Source organism: Sciurus vulgaris, assembly GCF_902686455.1.
Source record: "Sciurus vulgaris genome assembly, chromosome: 3".
In the NCBI taxonomy this organism is placed as follows: Eukaryota; Metazoa; Chordata; class Mammalia; order Rodentia; family Sciuridae; genus Sciurus; species Sciurus vulgaris.
Genome location: NC_136463.1, coordinates 3,416,706 through 3,433,669, shown reverse-complemented (window position 1 = coordinate 3,433,669; position 16,964 = coordinate 3,416,706). Strand labels below are relative to the sequence as shown.

Sequence of the window (16,964 nt, the reverse complement as noted above, 5' to 3'; positions counted from 1 at the left end):
AATCAAGTCCTTCAGAGTTTCTGCTACCCCAGAAAACCCGAATCTCCCAATCCCGGTGGCTTCCTCTTTCCTCACGTCCCTCTTGGTAGAGTCACAAACTCTTCCTTGGCAAGTGATGCAAATTCGCCCTTTCTAGCCAGCTCCAAACCCACCCCACACCGTGCACAATGCTCTCTCCCCCGTCCCACCTGGAGCCAGGTGCTGGCACTCCTGGGCAAGGCGCTGCACATCCCTGCTAGGGCTCCCATCTGGGGATCCTGTTAGTTCTCACATGGCCTCCACGTCTCCCCAGCCCCAGAGGAGTTGTAGAAGGACGAATCCCACCATCTCCCAGGTCCCTCCAACCGCGTTTGGCTGGGGGCCCGAGGCCAGCCAGCAGGTGCTCACCGTGGTGTATTCAAAGTAGTAAAGGCAGTTGTCAGTCAGGATGAACCAGCGTCTCTTCCAGGTCTTTACCCTGCCACCTGGAGAGCAAAGAGAGCGAGCTTGGACGAGAGACCCCGCAGACGGGCTCCACACACAGGGTCCTCTCCTCGGGCAGGGCAGAGGAGGGGCAGGGCAGGGTTTGGGGAACATTCAGACCATGGCAAAACTGACACTGGTGACAAGACACAGCCAGGACAGAAGCATCTTTCACGGAGTGAAAGTCTATGGGTACGAGCAGAGCAAGCGTGTCCAATAACCCTGAGATGGAGTCAGACAGCAAGATGAGCGCGTGGGCTGGGAGGAACCCCAGGGGCGACAATGACACGTAACACAAATGCGCCTCAGACGAGAGAAGCCAGCCAAAGCCTGCCTGGTGGACACGGGCAAAGCAGAGAGGAGGAGGGAGGGTCCGCGCCCTGTGCAGCTAGCCGCTACTGACAACCAGCCTGCACCCAAGAAGGCTCTGTGGAACGACGGGAGGGAGGAGGTGGGGAGGAAGGCATGGCAATCCTGCCAGTCAAACCCACTTCCCAAATTCCTGTGCTTTACCCTCTACCCCACCTTGTACCAGCTTTACGTCCTCTGGGCTGGTGTCCTGAACATAAAATCTCTCCAGAGTCCTGGGTGAGCATCAAAGCAGATTCCTTCACCCAGAAAGAACTCACTCCTGCGGAGAGGCCGGCTTGAGAGCCTTTGTAATTCCAGACTGTGCCAGACACAAAAACTGCTATGGGAGGGCTGGGCCGGGCCACGCAAGGCTCGCAGTGGTGGCTGGGAGCAGGCGCCCCTCCGCGCGCTCACTGCTTCCCAGTAAACGAGACGTGGGTCCTGGAGTCGTGCTGAGGCGGACCCAAACAAGGCCGAGCTCAGCTGCCTGCCTAGACGGGGCCCTCTCCCAGCAGACCACGGGTCCTGCACGCACCTCGGTCAAGCCCCGGGTGGAGGGAGAGCACCTGAGGCCTGCCAGGTGAAGGTCCGCCTGGTGCCTGCGCTTCTCAGCTCCGCCCTCTTGCTAAGTCCTGTCCCACAGGGAGGGTCGGTCCCCAGAGCTCCGGGAGCGCAGTCCACAGGACCCCGGTGTGGGCTCTCCTCCCTCCTCACCAAAGGCCTGCCGAACAGCCAGGCAGTTTCACAGGGACTACTTCCAACTGCCAGCACCTGTCTTCAGCCCCGCCCGCAGAAGCCCAGAGGAAGACACCACGCTGCAGAGAGCACAGGATGTGGACTTCCAGGCGGCCACAGCTCTGCTTGGGTGCCTGAGCTCCAGGGAGCAGGGACTGACTGTTAATAGCCAGACCACATGGCACAGCCTCGGGTCCCAGAGGGAGCAGGCCACAGGCACGAGGTGCCTGGCGTCTGAAGGTTCCTGGCCACAGAGGCCATCCCTGGTGGCGATGGGTAAGCTGCACGTAACACCCCGAGGTGGTGAGGCATGACAACCAGAAGGCTGGGGGAGCCGACAGGGAGAGCCGGACCTGCGACCTTTGCTTTGTCACACTGCAGACTCAGGGCTGGGGCTCTAGCCACTCAAGCGACCATGCCCCACACAGGGCTCAGCATAAAGGAACCACCAACCCAGGCCACTGCCCGTGCACTTTGTCACAGGACACCACCCCGGGTGACATTGGGACTTAGCAAACCATGGAAAACGTGCGTCAAATACCAAAAGAAACAGGATGGAAGAAAATCAAGGAGAAAAAGCAAAGTTGGAAGTCCTCTGCTGATGTGGAAGGCTGGTGGCCTCCCTGGACAACTGGTCATTCAGAGTCCTCACCAGCAGCATCGCTGCAGACTCAGGGGGAATGTGTCCATGAGGACAGAAAAACAGACATGGGACAAGCAGACAGATCAATGTGCGCCAGGACAGTCCCTGTGGAACTCACGGGACCCCCCCTGAAAGTCCCTCGCGCCCCCCAGGGACGCCTTCCCTCTGAGGGACAGATGCGGCCTTCCCAACACTGAGGGCAGAAGGGTCCCTGGCCTCGCCAGTGTTTGCCCAAATCAGCAAATGGAGCTGATGCCTCGACATAACTCGGAGGCCAATGTGGGACTCTAAGGATGACCTGGCGAAAACAGGAGGGTGACAATAAAAAGAAGGCACAGGAGCCGTGCTGCAGGCCGGTCCTGGCTCCAGGCTCTTGCTCGGGGCGTAAGCTCCACCTGGCAACATTTGGGGCCTGGGAAACACTGCCTCCTTTTCTCATCACAAGGCAAATGTCCCCAGTGTCATCTAATTGAGTCTTCTCCCGATCTGCTTCTCGATCCCAGAGTCAGAAGCACATGGCTTTGGGAAGTTAAGAGTCCATTCTCGTCTTCCTCACTTCTGAAACGGCTTTCCCTCAGGTTGATTCATGGATCTCAGTTTAAATTCTTTATTTTGTTTTCTGTACCAGGGATTGAACCCAGGGGCACTTAGCCACTGAGCCACATCCCTAGCCCTTTTTATTGTTTATTTAGACAGGGTCTCACTAAGTTGCTTAGGACCTTCCTAAGTTGCTGAGGCTGGCTTTGAACTTGCAATCCTCCTGCCTCAGCCTCCCAAGTGGCTGGGATGACAGGGGTGGCCACCATGCCCAGCATCAATTTGAATTCAATGCAGCACATGCCTGCCAATCACTTCAGGAAAATGCAGTGAGCATCTTCTGTCCTCATGACCCTCTCTGAGCACATCCTCTCGCACCGCTGTGCTCTGGAACCCGTCCTGCACCTTGGCACCGAGCTGTCCAGGGACACAGAAAGCGACCCCAGCCCCAGGCCTGCCCCGTTCCCTAGGGACTGTGCGATAAGTTAGAAGCAGCATTAACACTACCACCAGCGATTAAAAACAAAATAACCAAAAATAACAAAATAAGGAAACGCTGCAGCAATGACAGTGGCCTGGGCAGAGCGTGCGAGCGGGTTAGGGTTACATACCTCCTGCAGTTGGGGCGGGGAAAAGGAGAGCCAAAACCATGGGAACATACAAATGAGGGAGAAAAGAAAATTAAAACAAAGAAATCAAACGGATCCCTCAACCTCAGAGCACAGCATCAGTCACACCGCATCTGTCCGGGAGGGAGCTGCCCAACGGGCCCTCTTGCAGGCCACGTCCCACCGGCAGAGGAAGAGCTAAGGCACTACTGAAGACCCGGGCCCCAGCAATGCCACAATCCATATTTTAAGGCCAATGGTTACTAGTCTGCCCGGAACCCAGAGCAAACAGGGAAAACGACCTCAGGGTCGTTTCTTCAGATGGCTGTTTCTTTTAAAGTGTGTGCGAGAATGCACATGTGTGTACCCACGGATACACACGTACATATGTGTACGCACAAGAATAGACAAGTCTATGGCCATACGTACACATGGACACGCACACGGCCACAGGGGCTGCCCGTCCCGCCGGCTGCACATTAGCACCAAGGAGGGCCCAGGTGGGTAGGATGCAACCACGTCCGGAGCGTTGGGAGCATGACGCGGGACCACACCTGAGCTCACGTTCAGTTACAGTGCTTCAGTGTTTGTTTTTGAGACAGGACCTTGCTGTATTACCCAGGCTGGCCTCCAACTCCTGGCTCAAGGGAGCCTCCTGCCCCAGTCTCCTAGGGGCTGGGACTAAAGGTGCGGACCACTGGGCCCAGCTCATATTTTTTTCTTTGTAAACATATGGGATGCCTCATGAATTATACTGTATGTCATCCTGCTACAAGAATCAGGACAATCTCTGTTCTAATTTTAGTACCTAAGCTGTCAAAGCTAACACTTAGCATTAGCAATTAAGTGAATTTCACTGGAGGGGAAGTGAACCCAAACCTGGGCACTTCTAAAGTTTCCAGTATGTTTCCTTTTACCTCTTCTAATTCCATCTGTTGGCAGTCTGGATGTTGCCTGTGGGTTAGTGATTTAGAGCCTTGACTTCAAAGACTCAAGGACTCGGGCTCCCCGGAGGAAATGTAAATCCTGCTGCCATCTGGACTGGTCAGCAATAGGAGCCTCCTCCCGCCTTCCCAGTGTGCGGGCCATGGCATGGGGGGAACGCAGCTTGCAGGCGGTAACTGGGATGGGGGAGCAGGCCCTAAGGTGCCCCCACTGCTCACGCGGGAGCCAAGTCAGCAATGCCAGGCAGGCGGGAGCACAAAGATGCTCTCCAGAGGCCAAAAACATGGACACGATCATGTCGAGATCGCTCTGTGCCAAAACAACCAATAGGATGATCACGTGTGGACACGAACACATATGAGGCCCTAGCACTTCCTCCCCATGTGGTCCGCTGTCCCGCTCCTGGCAAGTCATGGCCAAGGTCTCTGCAAGCCCACTGGTGGTGAGGGAAGAGGAAGACACTCCAGCTGTTCTGAACGAACAGTCAGTGTGGCTGACTGGGGACCACTGCGCGAGGACAGGTAGGAGAGCTGGGGCTGAGCTGGGCCAGGCTCGAGGTTGCCATGCACACTGCCTGTGGCAGCCAGATGCAGCAGAAGTGACGATGTGCTGGCGGGGGTGGGAGTGCCAGGCACAATCTGGGATGCGAAGTAGAAAGATGGACATGGCTGGTCACCCTCCCAAGGCTAAGGGGTTGGGGAGCGAATCCAGGCCCTTGGCCACTGCTTCAGAGAACCTGGCCACCAATTAAGAACAGACACATGGGGCCTGGACAGGTGTGGGCAATGCCCTTGGGGGCAATCGGCCCTCAGGTGGCTATGTCCCCGGGGCACGGGCCGTGCCAGCTGCTTCCTTTCTGGAGGTGGTCTTGCTGGAGCAGACCACGCGGACTCTGCAGGGTGCCGCGCCCACCCCGCCTCCTGGGGCATGCGTGTGCTCACAGCCTGTCCTGAGTTCCTGCCCCAGGAGCCCCTGGCCAGGGCAGCACTCACCGAGCTTCAGCAGCCAGCCTTCTCGGTCTGGATTGAAGAATGTGTGAGTGAGGTCGTTCCCGTCGTCCTCTGGGATCTTAAAGGGCTCATTCTTTATGCTCTCATACAGATTCTGGGAGAAAAGATGACACTGCATGCCTCTGGTTCTAGAAGGATCTCTTCCCCCATTCACTCCACAGGCATTCGCTCTGTGCCTGCAGGGAACAGGTGCCCTGTGGGGCTGAGACTAGAGGAGGAAGATGGCGACTGCTGCTGGCCGCAGCTCCCAGTGACAAACAAGCAGGATGTCCAGTGGATGCGCAGGAGGAAGGAGCACTGCCTCTGCTGGGCCCGAGGTCCAGCTGGCAGACCACTTCCCTCCTGACCCCTGACTGGCGTCGCCGCAGCTTGCAAGGGAATGAACGGAGCGGGCACTCCACACTGGGCGACTCTGCCCGCCCGCCGGAGTGGATGGCAGCCACCCTCGCCGGCTCACCCGGAGCAGCTCCTCGGGCAGGTCTCCCCCGTCGTTGATGCCTCGATTCATGGCGATGAACCGCTCCACGGTGGGTTTGTCCTTGACGTTGGGGTTGTGCAGGCTGGTGTTCAGCATGATGATGGCAAAGGACAGGACGTAGCAGGTGTCTAGGGAGAGAAGGCAGAGCCTGGTCAGAAACAGCCCCGGAGGATGCAGTACCCACGGCTCTGCAGGAGACCAAGCTCCCAGGAGCGGGGCAGCCACCAGGGGCCCTCGCGGCACTGCCGCCTACAGGGGCAAGACTCAGGCACATTCAGTCTTTGAGACTGAAATGTTTTTCTGGATCGAAAGGAGGACGTGTACACAGTAGGAAGAACAACGCCACGTGTGAAACAGGAAGCAGAAGACCTACGGTCCCGTTATTTAGTGATGACCGATTCTGCTTTACTTCCTCTACATGAATATGTCTGTGTGTGACATCACAATGCATCTTAGGGACACAAACTGCAACAAAATCTGAATCAAACTGATGTGTGTACACACCCACCCCACACACAACACATACCGTTACAGTGCTTTTTTGCTAATCTTATCATTTTCCATTATCAACAAAGTTCTTCATAAAAACATGATTTTTTTTAAAATGGGGGCGGGGGGGTCTCAATGTATTACCTAGGCCAGCCTCAAACTTCTGGGCTCAAGTGCTGTTCCTGCCTCTGCCTACGCCTCCTTAGTAGCTAGACGACAGGCACATGCTACCATGCCAGTCTTTTTGTGTGTGTGGAGGTACCAGATATTGAACTCAGGAGCCCTCGACCACCGAGCCACATCCCGGTCCATTTTTGTATATTATTTAGAGACACGGTCTCACTGAGTTGCTTAATGCCTCGCTTCTGCTGAGGTTGGCTTTGAACTCCTAATCCTCCTGCCTCAGCCTCCCAAGTCACTAGGATTATAGGCATAGGCCACCACACCAGGCTCCATGTCCAGTTTTTAAATATTTGAGTTTTTTCCCTTTGGTACTGGGGATTGAACCCAGGGGTTCTTTACCACTAAGCTACAGCCCCAGCCCTTTTTATTTTTATTTTGAGACCGAGTCTTGCTAAGTTGCTGAGGCTGGCCTTGAACTTGTGATCCTCTGAGTTGTTGGGATTACAGGTGTGGCCAACATGCCTGGCTGTGAACCTGATTTTGAATAGATATATATGTCGTAGTTCAAAGGTACCATAATTTATATTCCTAGTGCCTTAACATTGGACTTTTGGATCATTTCCAAGCATTTTCTATTATAAATACCACTAAAAAAATGTTCCTCTTCATGAATCTCAGTCCTTTTAGAAGTCATCCAGTATCAAGAACCTGGTGGCAAAGGCTGACACACAGAGAGGGGCTGGCCTCGCTCACCTGTGGACTGGAACACTCCGGTATTACACTGACAGTACCGCTGGGCAAAGGCCTCCATCATCCGGTCGATCTTCTGGGCCTCTCCAGGGAGCCGGAAGCTCCACAGGAACTGCCTGCATGGCAGAGAGAGGGTGTCCAGGATTTGCGAGAGTTTCTTTGTGAATTGCTGAGCGGCTTTTGATTTCCAAGCGTAAAGGAAGCTGGGCGAGGTGTCCATGTCCACCACAGTGACTGAGCAGCAGGGAGCCTTACAGCCCACTCCACTGCCTCTCCCACCAAAGGCACAGTGCCCAGGAGAAGAGGAGACACTCAGTTTTCCTGTTCAAAAGAACCACTCTCCTCCTTAAAATACACAACACTGAAAAGCAGAGAATGCTCATCTTAACAGACTCCAGGGCAGGGTAGCAGGTCAGCATATCCAGTTGACCCCTGGAGGTCAGAGAGAAGCTGTGGCCCATAGGTTTTTCTTCTCCTTTTCTGTGGTGCTGGAGATGGAACCCAGGACCTCAGGCATGCTGGGCAAGGGCTCCACCACTGAGCAGCACCCCAGCCAGGACAGGTTTGATTCTGTACTCTCTTCATCTATTTAAGTAACGTCACAAAAGATGATGTTATTAGTTCTGCCTTTAGCAATGAAAATACCAAAGGACAATTTCTGAAGTCCCAGAATAATAAATTTAGTAAAATCATAAGGTTTATTTTTTCCTTCTAAAATAAAATGAAATATACTATCTATCTGGGCAAGAAATTAAAGGGTTTTCTAAATCAAAGAGTAGAAAAGATTTCAAAATCTACATAAGGCTTCATCAGCTTCCCCAATCCCAAGGTCGCCACATGAGGGAGTCCCACGTCACCTGCCCTGGGGTGCACCACCACTCAAGCCACTCAGCACAGTTCCCACGTGGCCCAGGGAGGACCCAGGTCTGGCTGACTCCAGCATACACACCGCAAGGCCTGGACGAGGTTCAGGTCGGTGAACTCATGCAGCTCCACAAAGGCGTGCAGCACCTGGATGTTGAACTCATCTCTGTCGGGAGCAGATCAAGAGATGGGAGGAAGCACAAGTCAGCACCCACGCTGACCCCGCCAGGTAGTGTCCCCCGCACCAAGTCCAGGGCCACCTGGCTTTCAGCAAGGCCAGCCATACAGCCAGGAAGACGCCTGGGTCGCTCTGCTTACTGGCTAAACAAATGTGGTGTCCCCACACCCCCTTGGCAGACCAGCCGCTGCTCCCCAGAAGGCCTGTGCTCCTTGCCTGCATGGCCTCCCCAGCATACCTCTCCCCCAGGTAGTCACCGATGGCCGTCTTGTTGAGCCCCTCCCCCTTGTAGAGGAACTGGGCGATGTCCTCACAGGTGTTCTTCAGAAGGTCGTTCTCTATCAAGAACTGGATCCCCTGGAGGGAGGCCACAGAGCTGTGAGGTAGAGCCCAAGCAGAGGTGGCATCTGAGGCACGGGGTCGGGGGTCAAGGTCAGGAGCCAAGGCCTCAGACTCAGGACAACAGGGCTCACCACAGAATGCTGGCTCCAGCAAAGGCTCCCCGTGGGCTCCACCTGAGCACCAGAGCTCCGCCGCAGCAGAGGCTTCTGCGCTTCCTTTACACCTACCTTTTTAGGGTCCATGTTAAATTTCTTCCTGCCCATGGCTACCTGTTTGTTCCTCTGCATGTTTTTCCTGAAAGACAACCACCACGGCCATCAGTGCTCTGGAAGTGGGAGGCCTGGGAGCCTCCAGTCCCCACGTGCAGGTGCTGCTGGGTGGGCCTGAGAACGGGGCTCCGCGCGGTTTTCTTCCGCCTGGACCTGGGGCTCTGTTTTGATGTGATTTTTAGAAGCCTCTGTCAAGGCGCGACTCGCCTCTCATGGGACACGTGTGCTTTAAGTCTGCCTGAGGGTCAGCGGTGGCTTCCCAGTGCTGTGCCCATCACCATAGCCCAGCGTTACTGCTTTCACCAGCCCAAGGGGGTCCTCAGGCTCATTCCCATTCCCTGCACTCCCACCTCCACCCTGGGAGACAACAGGTCCTCTGCTGTCTCCACTGTGCCCATTCTGGACATCTCGCCAACAGTGTGGAGCGTGATCTGGACCATGGCTGGTCCCGCTGGGCACAGCACGTTCAGCTCACCCAGCCTGGTGTGCACCAGCACCATGCCCCTTCCACCCCACACACAGACACAGGGCATCTGCTCCTCCAGGCGGTGGGGCACTGGGCACTGGGTGCCGGGCCATCAGCCCAAGGTGCCGTGAGCACTGGCCGTACACCTCTTTGTGTGCACGGGAATTCTTGTTTTCCTTGAGCAGATACCCAGGTTGGACTCTGCTGGGTCATAAGGCACATGTATATTTAACTTTTTAAGAGGCGGCTCGAATGAGCAGTTTTCTTTGCATCAGAGTGAAAAATGTAGATTCACAGACAACTTTGCATAGCACGCCACACACACACAACACGCCAGCAGCCTGGCCCTGGCCCCAACGAGGCGCTGGGCACACCACTGTGCAGAACTTGTCCTCATACATGGCTTCTCCAGACTCTGACACAGCGTGTCTGAGAAGCCACCCTGCGCCTCTGAGTCACTCAGAAGTTCCAGGGTGGAGCCTAGGAATCTGAAATTTAAGACTTCCAATAGAAGTCCTGGTACACATCCAATTGGGATGTTCTGCCATCAATGGCAATAGTACTTTTACAGTTTCAGAGAGCAAAGGCTGCTCAGAAACAAAGTCATAAAACGTTGCTGCTTTCAGGAGCACGTTTCCTGGTAAATCCACGGAGGGGAAGAGGTTCCTGTCTCATGCCCAGTTCTGAAAGGGCGAACAAAACACTCTCAGGACGCCAGGAGGGCAGGACCCAAGGTGACAGGGTCCCCAGAGGCACAGCTATGGAGGGCATGTGCAGACTGCCTTCAGCTGGAACTGACAGGTGAAACCTCATGTCTAGAAATTCCTACTGGATCTAAATGCTTCTCTGATCATTTTCCTAAACCTAGGAAGGTTACTCTGTTCTGTATTTCCACACAAGGAAAGCCCTGTTCTGTGATTTCCTGTAGGAGCATGTTGCAGCCTCAAAGGGCCTACTGAGCCAGGCACATAACCACAGTGACCCTGGGGGTCCTGCGTCTGCCTGGTACCTTGTTGAAGACTTCCCGTGGCCCTGGCAAGTGCCACTGACCTTCCTGTCACGCTCCCAGGCCTGCGCAGTAGTGGCCGCTGCCCATGGCTGCCCGGACACTCATGGCCATGCAAGGCTTCCCAGCTCTCTGTTCTGTCAGCTCACGCTCACCGTCCAGCACAAGACAGCAGCTCGAGCTCAGGCCCTCTGCCGCCCCTTCTCTAGGCGGCCTTTTCAATTTCCATACCAGTGTCCCCCAAATGGGATCCCAACAAAACCACTCCGGCTGCTCCTGTATCGCCTTAGACAACCGGTCAGTGTGGGCACTTCAGAAAGCTTAAAACCCTACAGCACATGGGCAGATCGTTTCTTTGATGAAAGAATATTCAGCACTTCTACAAAAAAGCTGACATCAGGCTTTTACTTAAAACCATGACATGAGTATCCAATCCTCTTTGCATAGATGCGCAGGGATCTGCAGGACAGATCCCCTTTGGGGACTTCCGACACCAGAAAACCATTTTAAGTTCCAGATTTAAAAACATATGTAAGCACATCATGGCTTCTGACTCCACTTCAGTGCAGCTGCTGAGAGTGAGAGTCCTCAGGGCTGGGGAGCCTGCTGCCTCAGGCGCTCAGCCACTCCTGTCCTGGAGTCCCTTCCCTGTGCACCATAATAAGCTGCAGGCTCGCATCATGCGGATGGTGCCCTGTGTTCTCAACACGTGTGTGCAGACACCACGACACAAGGCAACACGCCAGGTACTGATGAGGGCATCCCGGACCAGTGACCTGGGGAGGTTTGCTCCCTCCCTCCATGCTCTTCTGTGCTTACCAACTGCCTGCAAGACTCACGCCTCACCTCTAAAATCAGGAAAGAGCTACGGTTTCCCTTGTGAACTCGGGCACACTTCACACTCAATGCACACACCTGCGTGCACAGTTCTGATGAGTGTGTGCAGCTGGAGACCACCACTCCAGCTGAAGCCTGCTCCCCCGACGTTCCCTCGCTGCTCTTTCTACCCTCACACTGAGCTCGGTCTCTCTGGAACCTCGCAAGCCAAAGCAGTCTGTTCACGGGCCTTCTAGGACGCGGTGCAGCGTGCGGGCACCAGCCTCACCGTGGTGCTCAGTGGCGGTTCCTTTACGTCCTGAGCGCGGACTGCTAGCAACGGCCTGACGCTTCTGGTGGACACATGTCCATTTCTCGAGTAAGCAAGTGCCCAGGAGTCAGCTGCTGGGCCTCAGCAAGGGTGTGCACAGCTTCCCAAGTGGGCAGGCCACCTTTTCTGGCCAGTGCTCGCCAAGCCTGAGGTAGCAGTCTTCAGCTCACCGTCCCAGAGGGTGTGAGGGGCACGCCATAGCAGCCTCCAGTGCACCCTTCTCCCAAGGCACCAAGCTTCACGCGCTGCACAGGCAGCTTGTCCTGAGAGTGGTCACACCTCTGCCCACCTGTGGTGGGGCAGTCTTCACTACTGAACTGTGTGTGTTCTCGTCTATCTGTTCAGATGGAAATGTTCTAGATATCCCCCCACCGTGACTGGCCTGTTCATACTTTAGCAGTTATCTTTTACAAGAGCATAAGTTTTAAACTTTGATGAACTCTAATCTATCCATTTCTCTTAAGCTTCAATTTTTTATCCTCTTTTTTTTATTCATAGATGGACACAATACCTTAATTTTATTTATTTATTTTTAGGTGGTGCTGAGGATGGAACCCAGTGCCTCACATGTGACAGGCAGGTGCTCTCTCACTTCTCCCCTACAATCCCTGTCCCTTAAGCTTCAATTTTTCAAGTGGAAAGTAAGAAAGCTGTAATCCAAAATACCAAAATGACAATTCAGAGCCTGGAGGTGACGAGCAGGCCGCTTCCCCTAGGGCCCAACCCACACCAGACTAAGGAGCAGAGTGCGGTCGCAGGAAGCCAGACAGGCAGACTCCGGCTTAGAACAGCCCAGGCAGGAGGGAAGTAGAAGCAGCCCGTGGACTGCACTAGTAGTTGGAAACGGTCTGGAAGCCATTCAAAACTACACTCTCGAAGCCACCAACATTTCATGTCATTTGAAGAAAGACGAGCACAAGCTCCTGTCAGTCATACCGTAACTGACATCTATGCACTCCCCTTGGCTCAAGGAGCTGCACACGGGCTTACAACTGCACACAGGCACAGGGCACACCAGCCCCTTGGAACTCGTGGTGGCCCTCGTTAAGCTTCCTTTACACAAAGAAAGAGCAGGAACCTAGACATGCACACAGCGGACCAGAGACGGGGGAAGAAACAGCAACTGGCACAGAAACCTAAGTGCAGTTCAAGCTTCCTGGGGCCTGCGGGTGCTCCTGGTGAGGACTGGCGGCAGGGTGCGGGTCTAGAGTGCGGCGGGGAGGTGCGGGAGCAGCGCAGACTCACCTCTCCTCTGTGGACCCCAGGCTTTCAATCTCATTAGCGACTTCCGCTATCTCCTCCTTCAGCCTCTGCAGACACAAGGCCCAGAGTTACCAGAGGGACGCCACAGACCCAAGCGTCACTTCCGAACCCTTGCTGACTGCTGCCTCTGGCAGAGACCACGCAGAAGGGCAGGATGAAGCAGTCCCAAGAGCAAGGGGGGAGCCAGCTCTCCCACAGCCCCGCCACCCCCCCCGCCCCGGCAGGCACTGCAGGGAGGCTCCATTCCCACCTCACACCTGGCTCAGGCGACCAGGCGAGCAACCGCCTCACGGACAAGGCTGCCTCGGGGTGGGCTCTTAGGACAGATCTGCAGCTTATCCAACAGGGTGACAGAGGTCACAGGTGCACTCTCATACCCACAGACCTGGTGGCATCTGGCCTAGCCCACAGCTGGCAAAGGAGACATCTGACCACATCTACTGCGGGTCTACCACCTTGATCAAATCCACTCCCTGCCTGCCACCTTCCCCTTCAGCAGCCTCTCACAGGATGGAGGGCCTGGGAGCAGCGCTCCAGCTTCCCGCCTTTACCAGGGAAAGAGCACTCCAAGAACCTGGCCAGCTGTGGAAGCACCCAGGCCAACAGAGCAAGGCAGCGTCTGCTCTCACAGGACACCGGGGCTTCAGGCCTGTCCTCTCTCCACCCCTCAAGACGTAGAGCAAGTCAGAAGGGGAACCCTTGCTGCCTCACAGCAGATCATTCGGCTCTCAGCTGCTAGGCCTTCTTTCCTACAAAACTTGGGCAATTTTGAAAGGAAACTGGAAAAAAACACTAAAATTATTGTTCCTAAGTAAATATCTCTAGGGACCAGAAATCACACTAAGTTCTTCATAAACATCAGCTCCCTCAGTCCTTCCAAAGCTGGTGAGCCTATGGAAGACACTGAAGTTCAAAGAACCAAAAGTGAGCTTGAGTCACCCGAGTGGCTAGTGTGTGGCAGAGATGGGCCCTGCATGTGGAGCCAGCAAGCCCAAGGCCTGTCGGGCTCCCACCAGGTGACAGCACAGAGGAACTGCCCATGGGCCACTCCAGCTCTGACAGCAGGTAGTGAGCAGACCTTTACACAGTTCCACGCTGGCCAAGAGCCTGCTCACCCACAGAGCAGGGGTCACCAGCCCTGCGCTCTGTTCAGAGCTGGAACGAGGGCAGGTCAAGATGGTCTCAAGGAGACACTCTGGGAAGGACACGCTTGTGCACAAATGGAGCATGTCACCATGTGCCCAGATAGGTCAGCCTCCTGGCAGCCCTCCTACCTGAATGTCGGCCAGCAGCTCCTGCTTCCTCCGCCGAATGTTCTCCAGTTCTTGACGCTCCTCTGCAGTCAGGTCACTGGGAACTGCAAAGAGGAGGGAAATGTTACTGAGCGAGTTTTCATCTCACCAAAAACACAAGGAATCCATCGACCAAACGAAAGACCAGGAAGGACACCAGAAGCTGGTTTCAGAAACAACTGACTGCCGGGAGTCGTTCAGGCTCCATCCTCAGCAGGTGTGTCTAAGAAAGGAAGGGCCTCAGTCACAGAGAGGAGCCAGGAAAGGACACCTGGAGGCAGGACCAGGAAGAAGGGGCTGAGGGTACATCGGGCTGGCTGCCTGGCCGCCTGCTCCAGCTGGAGGCTGCAGGCCACCTCCAGACCTCAGTTCCTCGTGCCCAAGGCTGGTGCTGTGTCACCTAGTAGAGACAGCTGTGGCATGGAGAGGGGCATGGCCCTACCACACTGAGCAGGGCTCTACTCTGAGACCCAGGTATGGCCATCCTTTCTGCTTTGCACCCTCCTGCAAGGTTTGAATAATGTCCGAATAAGCTTGCAGCATCAGAACAAGGTCTCTCAATTCCCAGACCACAGTTCTCACCGTGGAACATCCCTGGTATCCAGCAAGGACCAAATCTCCTCTACGCACATAGTAGGACAACCCTTCTGGTGTGCTGGGAGAGCCCAGTAGCTCCACAGGAAGAGCAAGCACCTGAACCAGGCAGGTCAGTGCAGACACCACTCCCACGACCACAGGCCACATCAGGCCACTCTGGGTCACACTTGGTCATGACCAAGAGAACAGGGCTGCTTGGGGACAAAGTAAAACAGTGCACTCACATGCTCCAAGACCCCCGCAGGTGCTGAGCCACACACACACACACACACACACACACACACACACACACACACACACTCAAGCCCGCCCTACCGAGTTCATCTTTTTTTTTTTTTTTAAATTTTTTTTTTGGTTGGCACCTTTATTTTATTTATTTACAGTGGTGCTGAGAATCGAACCCAGTGTCTCACATGTGCTGGGCAAGTGCCCAGCCCAGCCCTGTCCTGCACCTTTTGCAGCGTAAGGTGCGGCAGCAAAACGGGCACAAGCTTCTTTTTCCTTCCTTGCAATTTCGCAGACGGGACACTCACTGATGGAAGAGAGAGCAGAAAAGCTCAAGATCCGTCTTGCTACTCAGGACAGTGTACAATTTAAAACTTACAAACTGATTCAGGAATTTTCCATCAAACACTCTGGGTGGCAGGTGGGACCAAGGGGCACTGCAACGTGGACAGGGGAAGTGGCTGTGATCGGAAGCACTCTGTCCACAGGACCAGAAGGTCCTGCAAGAAACAGACTTCCCAACGCTCTAGAAGACAGACGCTCATTCTAACATAACTTCCTCATTTTTCTTAACCGCGATTCCATGGGGGGACTGAAAACTGAGGCTTGATTTTGAAGCAACAGCGTTGGCTTAATCAGATCATCTTCATCCAAGCACAGCCAAGAGCAAATTCAAGGATTTTTAAATGAGGCAGATGAAAAACATCATGAAAGAAAAATTCCTACATCCAACCGTGCCCCTGAGCAGCAGCTGCTGGCCCCAGACTGGCCCTCCGGTGGCCTCTTCCTTGGACTTCAGGCTGCAGACATCCTGGGTGAGCACGCCACGAGACAGCTCTCCTGGCAGCCCCAGGCCAGCGCCCACTACACGGCGGAACGTGCTTCTTGCCCCTACCTTCCGACGTCCTACTGCAAACACAGTGAAGGAAGGAAACAGAACTCTGCTAGCTCTGCTGCCTCACGGCGCAGGAGAGAGGGCGACACATTTCCAGAGCCCAGAGCGCACAGGAAGGGGCCCAAGCCTTCCTCCAGGGTGCGGGCCTGGGCCTCACATACCCCAACACCGGAGCGCCCCTTCACCCTCCAGAGCACGCCCCCCGCAGGAGCTGCAACCCAGGAGTGGCGACCGACCCTGCTGCTGGAGGTTCTCGCCCGCCCCAGAGGGCACCGTCAGAGGCCACTAGGGCACAGGTGAGCAGGAATAGGCCAGGCGGGGAACAGAAACCTGCCTGCTGCAAGCAGACCCTGGGAGCAGCAGAGACCTTAGGAGAACAGGAAACCAATGAAAGGGGGCAAGGCAGGGAAAACACGCTCCGATAAACACACTGCTGCCCCTCAGGCCTCCCCCCAAATCAACAGGGGGCTCAAGGACTGAAAGGTAAAACTGAGACATTCCTGCGGGACACAGAGCAAAAAGAAAATACAAGAAACAAACCAACTCACAAATGGAGTGAAAAAATGTCAATCCCACAGAGAAACAAAGACGCACAACAAAACTCAGCAGTTCAAGGAGTAAGAGGAGGTTCTGAGCTGAGCCGAGGAGAAGGTGGTCATGAGGCCAACCCCCAGGCTGACACGACCCGGAGGGACCTTCGGGGTTCTCCCAGAAACTCCCTGACCCAGAATTCCTGTGAGGAGGAGACAAACCAGCCTCTCTCAGACTCTCAGACACCTCAGAGCAGGGAGCCTCTCTCTCCTGTACCCCTTCCCAAGAGGCAACTTGGGGAGGCACAAGGGACAGAGGACAGGGGACGGGGATTGACTTAGGAGTCAAGGCCAGGTGGGCAGGACCCCGAGGGCTGCTTGGAGGGGGCCACCACTAACAGCAGTGGAGACAGAGCCAGTAGGAAGGCAGCCGCGAGCAGCAGCATCGGTCTCCCAGCAAATAGAGTGCTCGGGAAGAGGAGCACAGAAGCCAGAGAAGAGTGGCAGGCAGGCAGCAGGACGCCACCCGCCAGGGCTCAGGACGCTCCACAGTGGTGGCCCTGGCAGCACAGAACACACAGAAGCACCAGGTGGACAGGTGTGGGGGGTGGAGAGGAGGAGGTGGCCGCCCCCTCTTACAGCCAGGTGATCCAGGCTGTGCATTCCCTGGAGGAAGTTTGGTAACCAAGGAACCAAAATTTGTGATAAACTATCAAAAATGGAAGCAAGAAAATGCTGTTTCCTTGTCCCTCACAGGAG

The 16,964-nt window shown here is 55.1% G+C and overlaps 1 protein-coding gene across 2 annotated transcripts in view; it reads right to left on the bottom strand.

The window, feature by feature from the left end:
* The window catches only part of CYTH1 (cytohesin 1), a 74,833-nt gene that overhangs the window by 11,691 nt on the left and 46,178 nt on the right, over positions 1-16,964 (bottom strand). The window contains exons 2-10 of one of the 2 annotated variants that reach the window (XM_079131110.1): positions 13,941-14,023; positions 12,649-12,713; positions 8,743-8,809; positions 8,412-8,530; positions 8,081-8,161; positions 7,135-7,247; positions 5,749-5,897; positions 5,274-5,385; positions 388-464 (exon numbers count right to left, since the gene is read on the bottom strand). In XM_079131110.1, the coding sequence (XP_078987236.1) occupies positions 388-464; positions 5,274-5,385; positions 5,749-5,897; positions 7,135-7,247; positions 8,081-8,161; positions 8,412-8,530; positions 8,743-8,809; positions 12,649-12,713; positions 13,941-14,023 (866 nt within the window). Of the gene's footprint in view, positions 1-387; positions 467-5,272; positions 5,386-5,748; positions 5,898-7,134; positions 7,248-8,080; positions 8,162-8,411; positions 8,531-8,742; positions 8,810-12,648; positions 12,714-13,940; positions 14,024-16,964 lie in introns of both variants that reach the window. The other variant, XM_079131111.1, reaches the window with a different exon arrangement.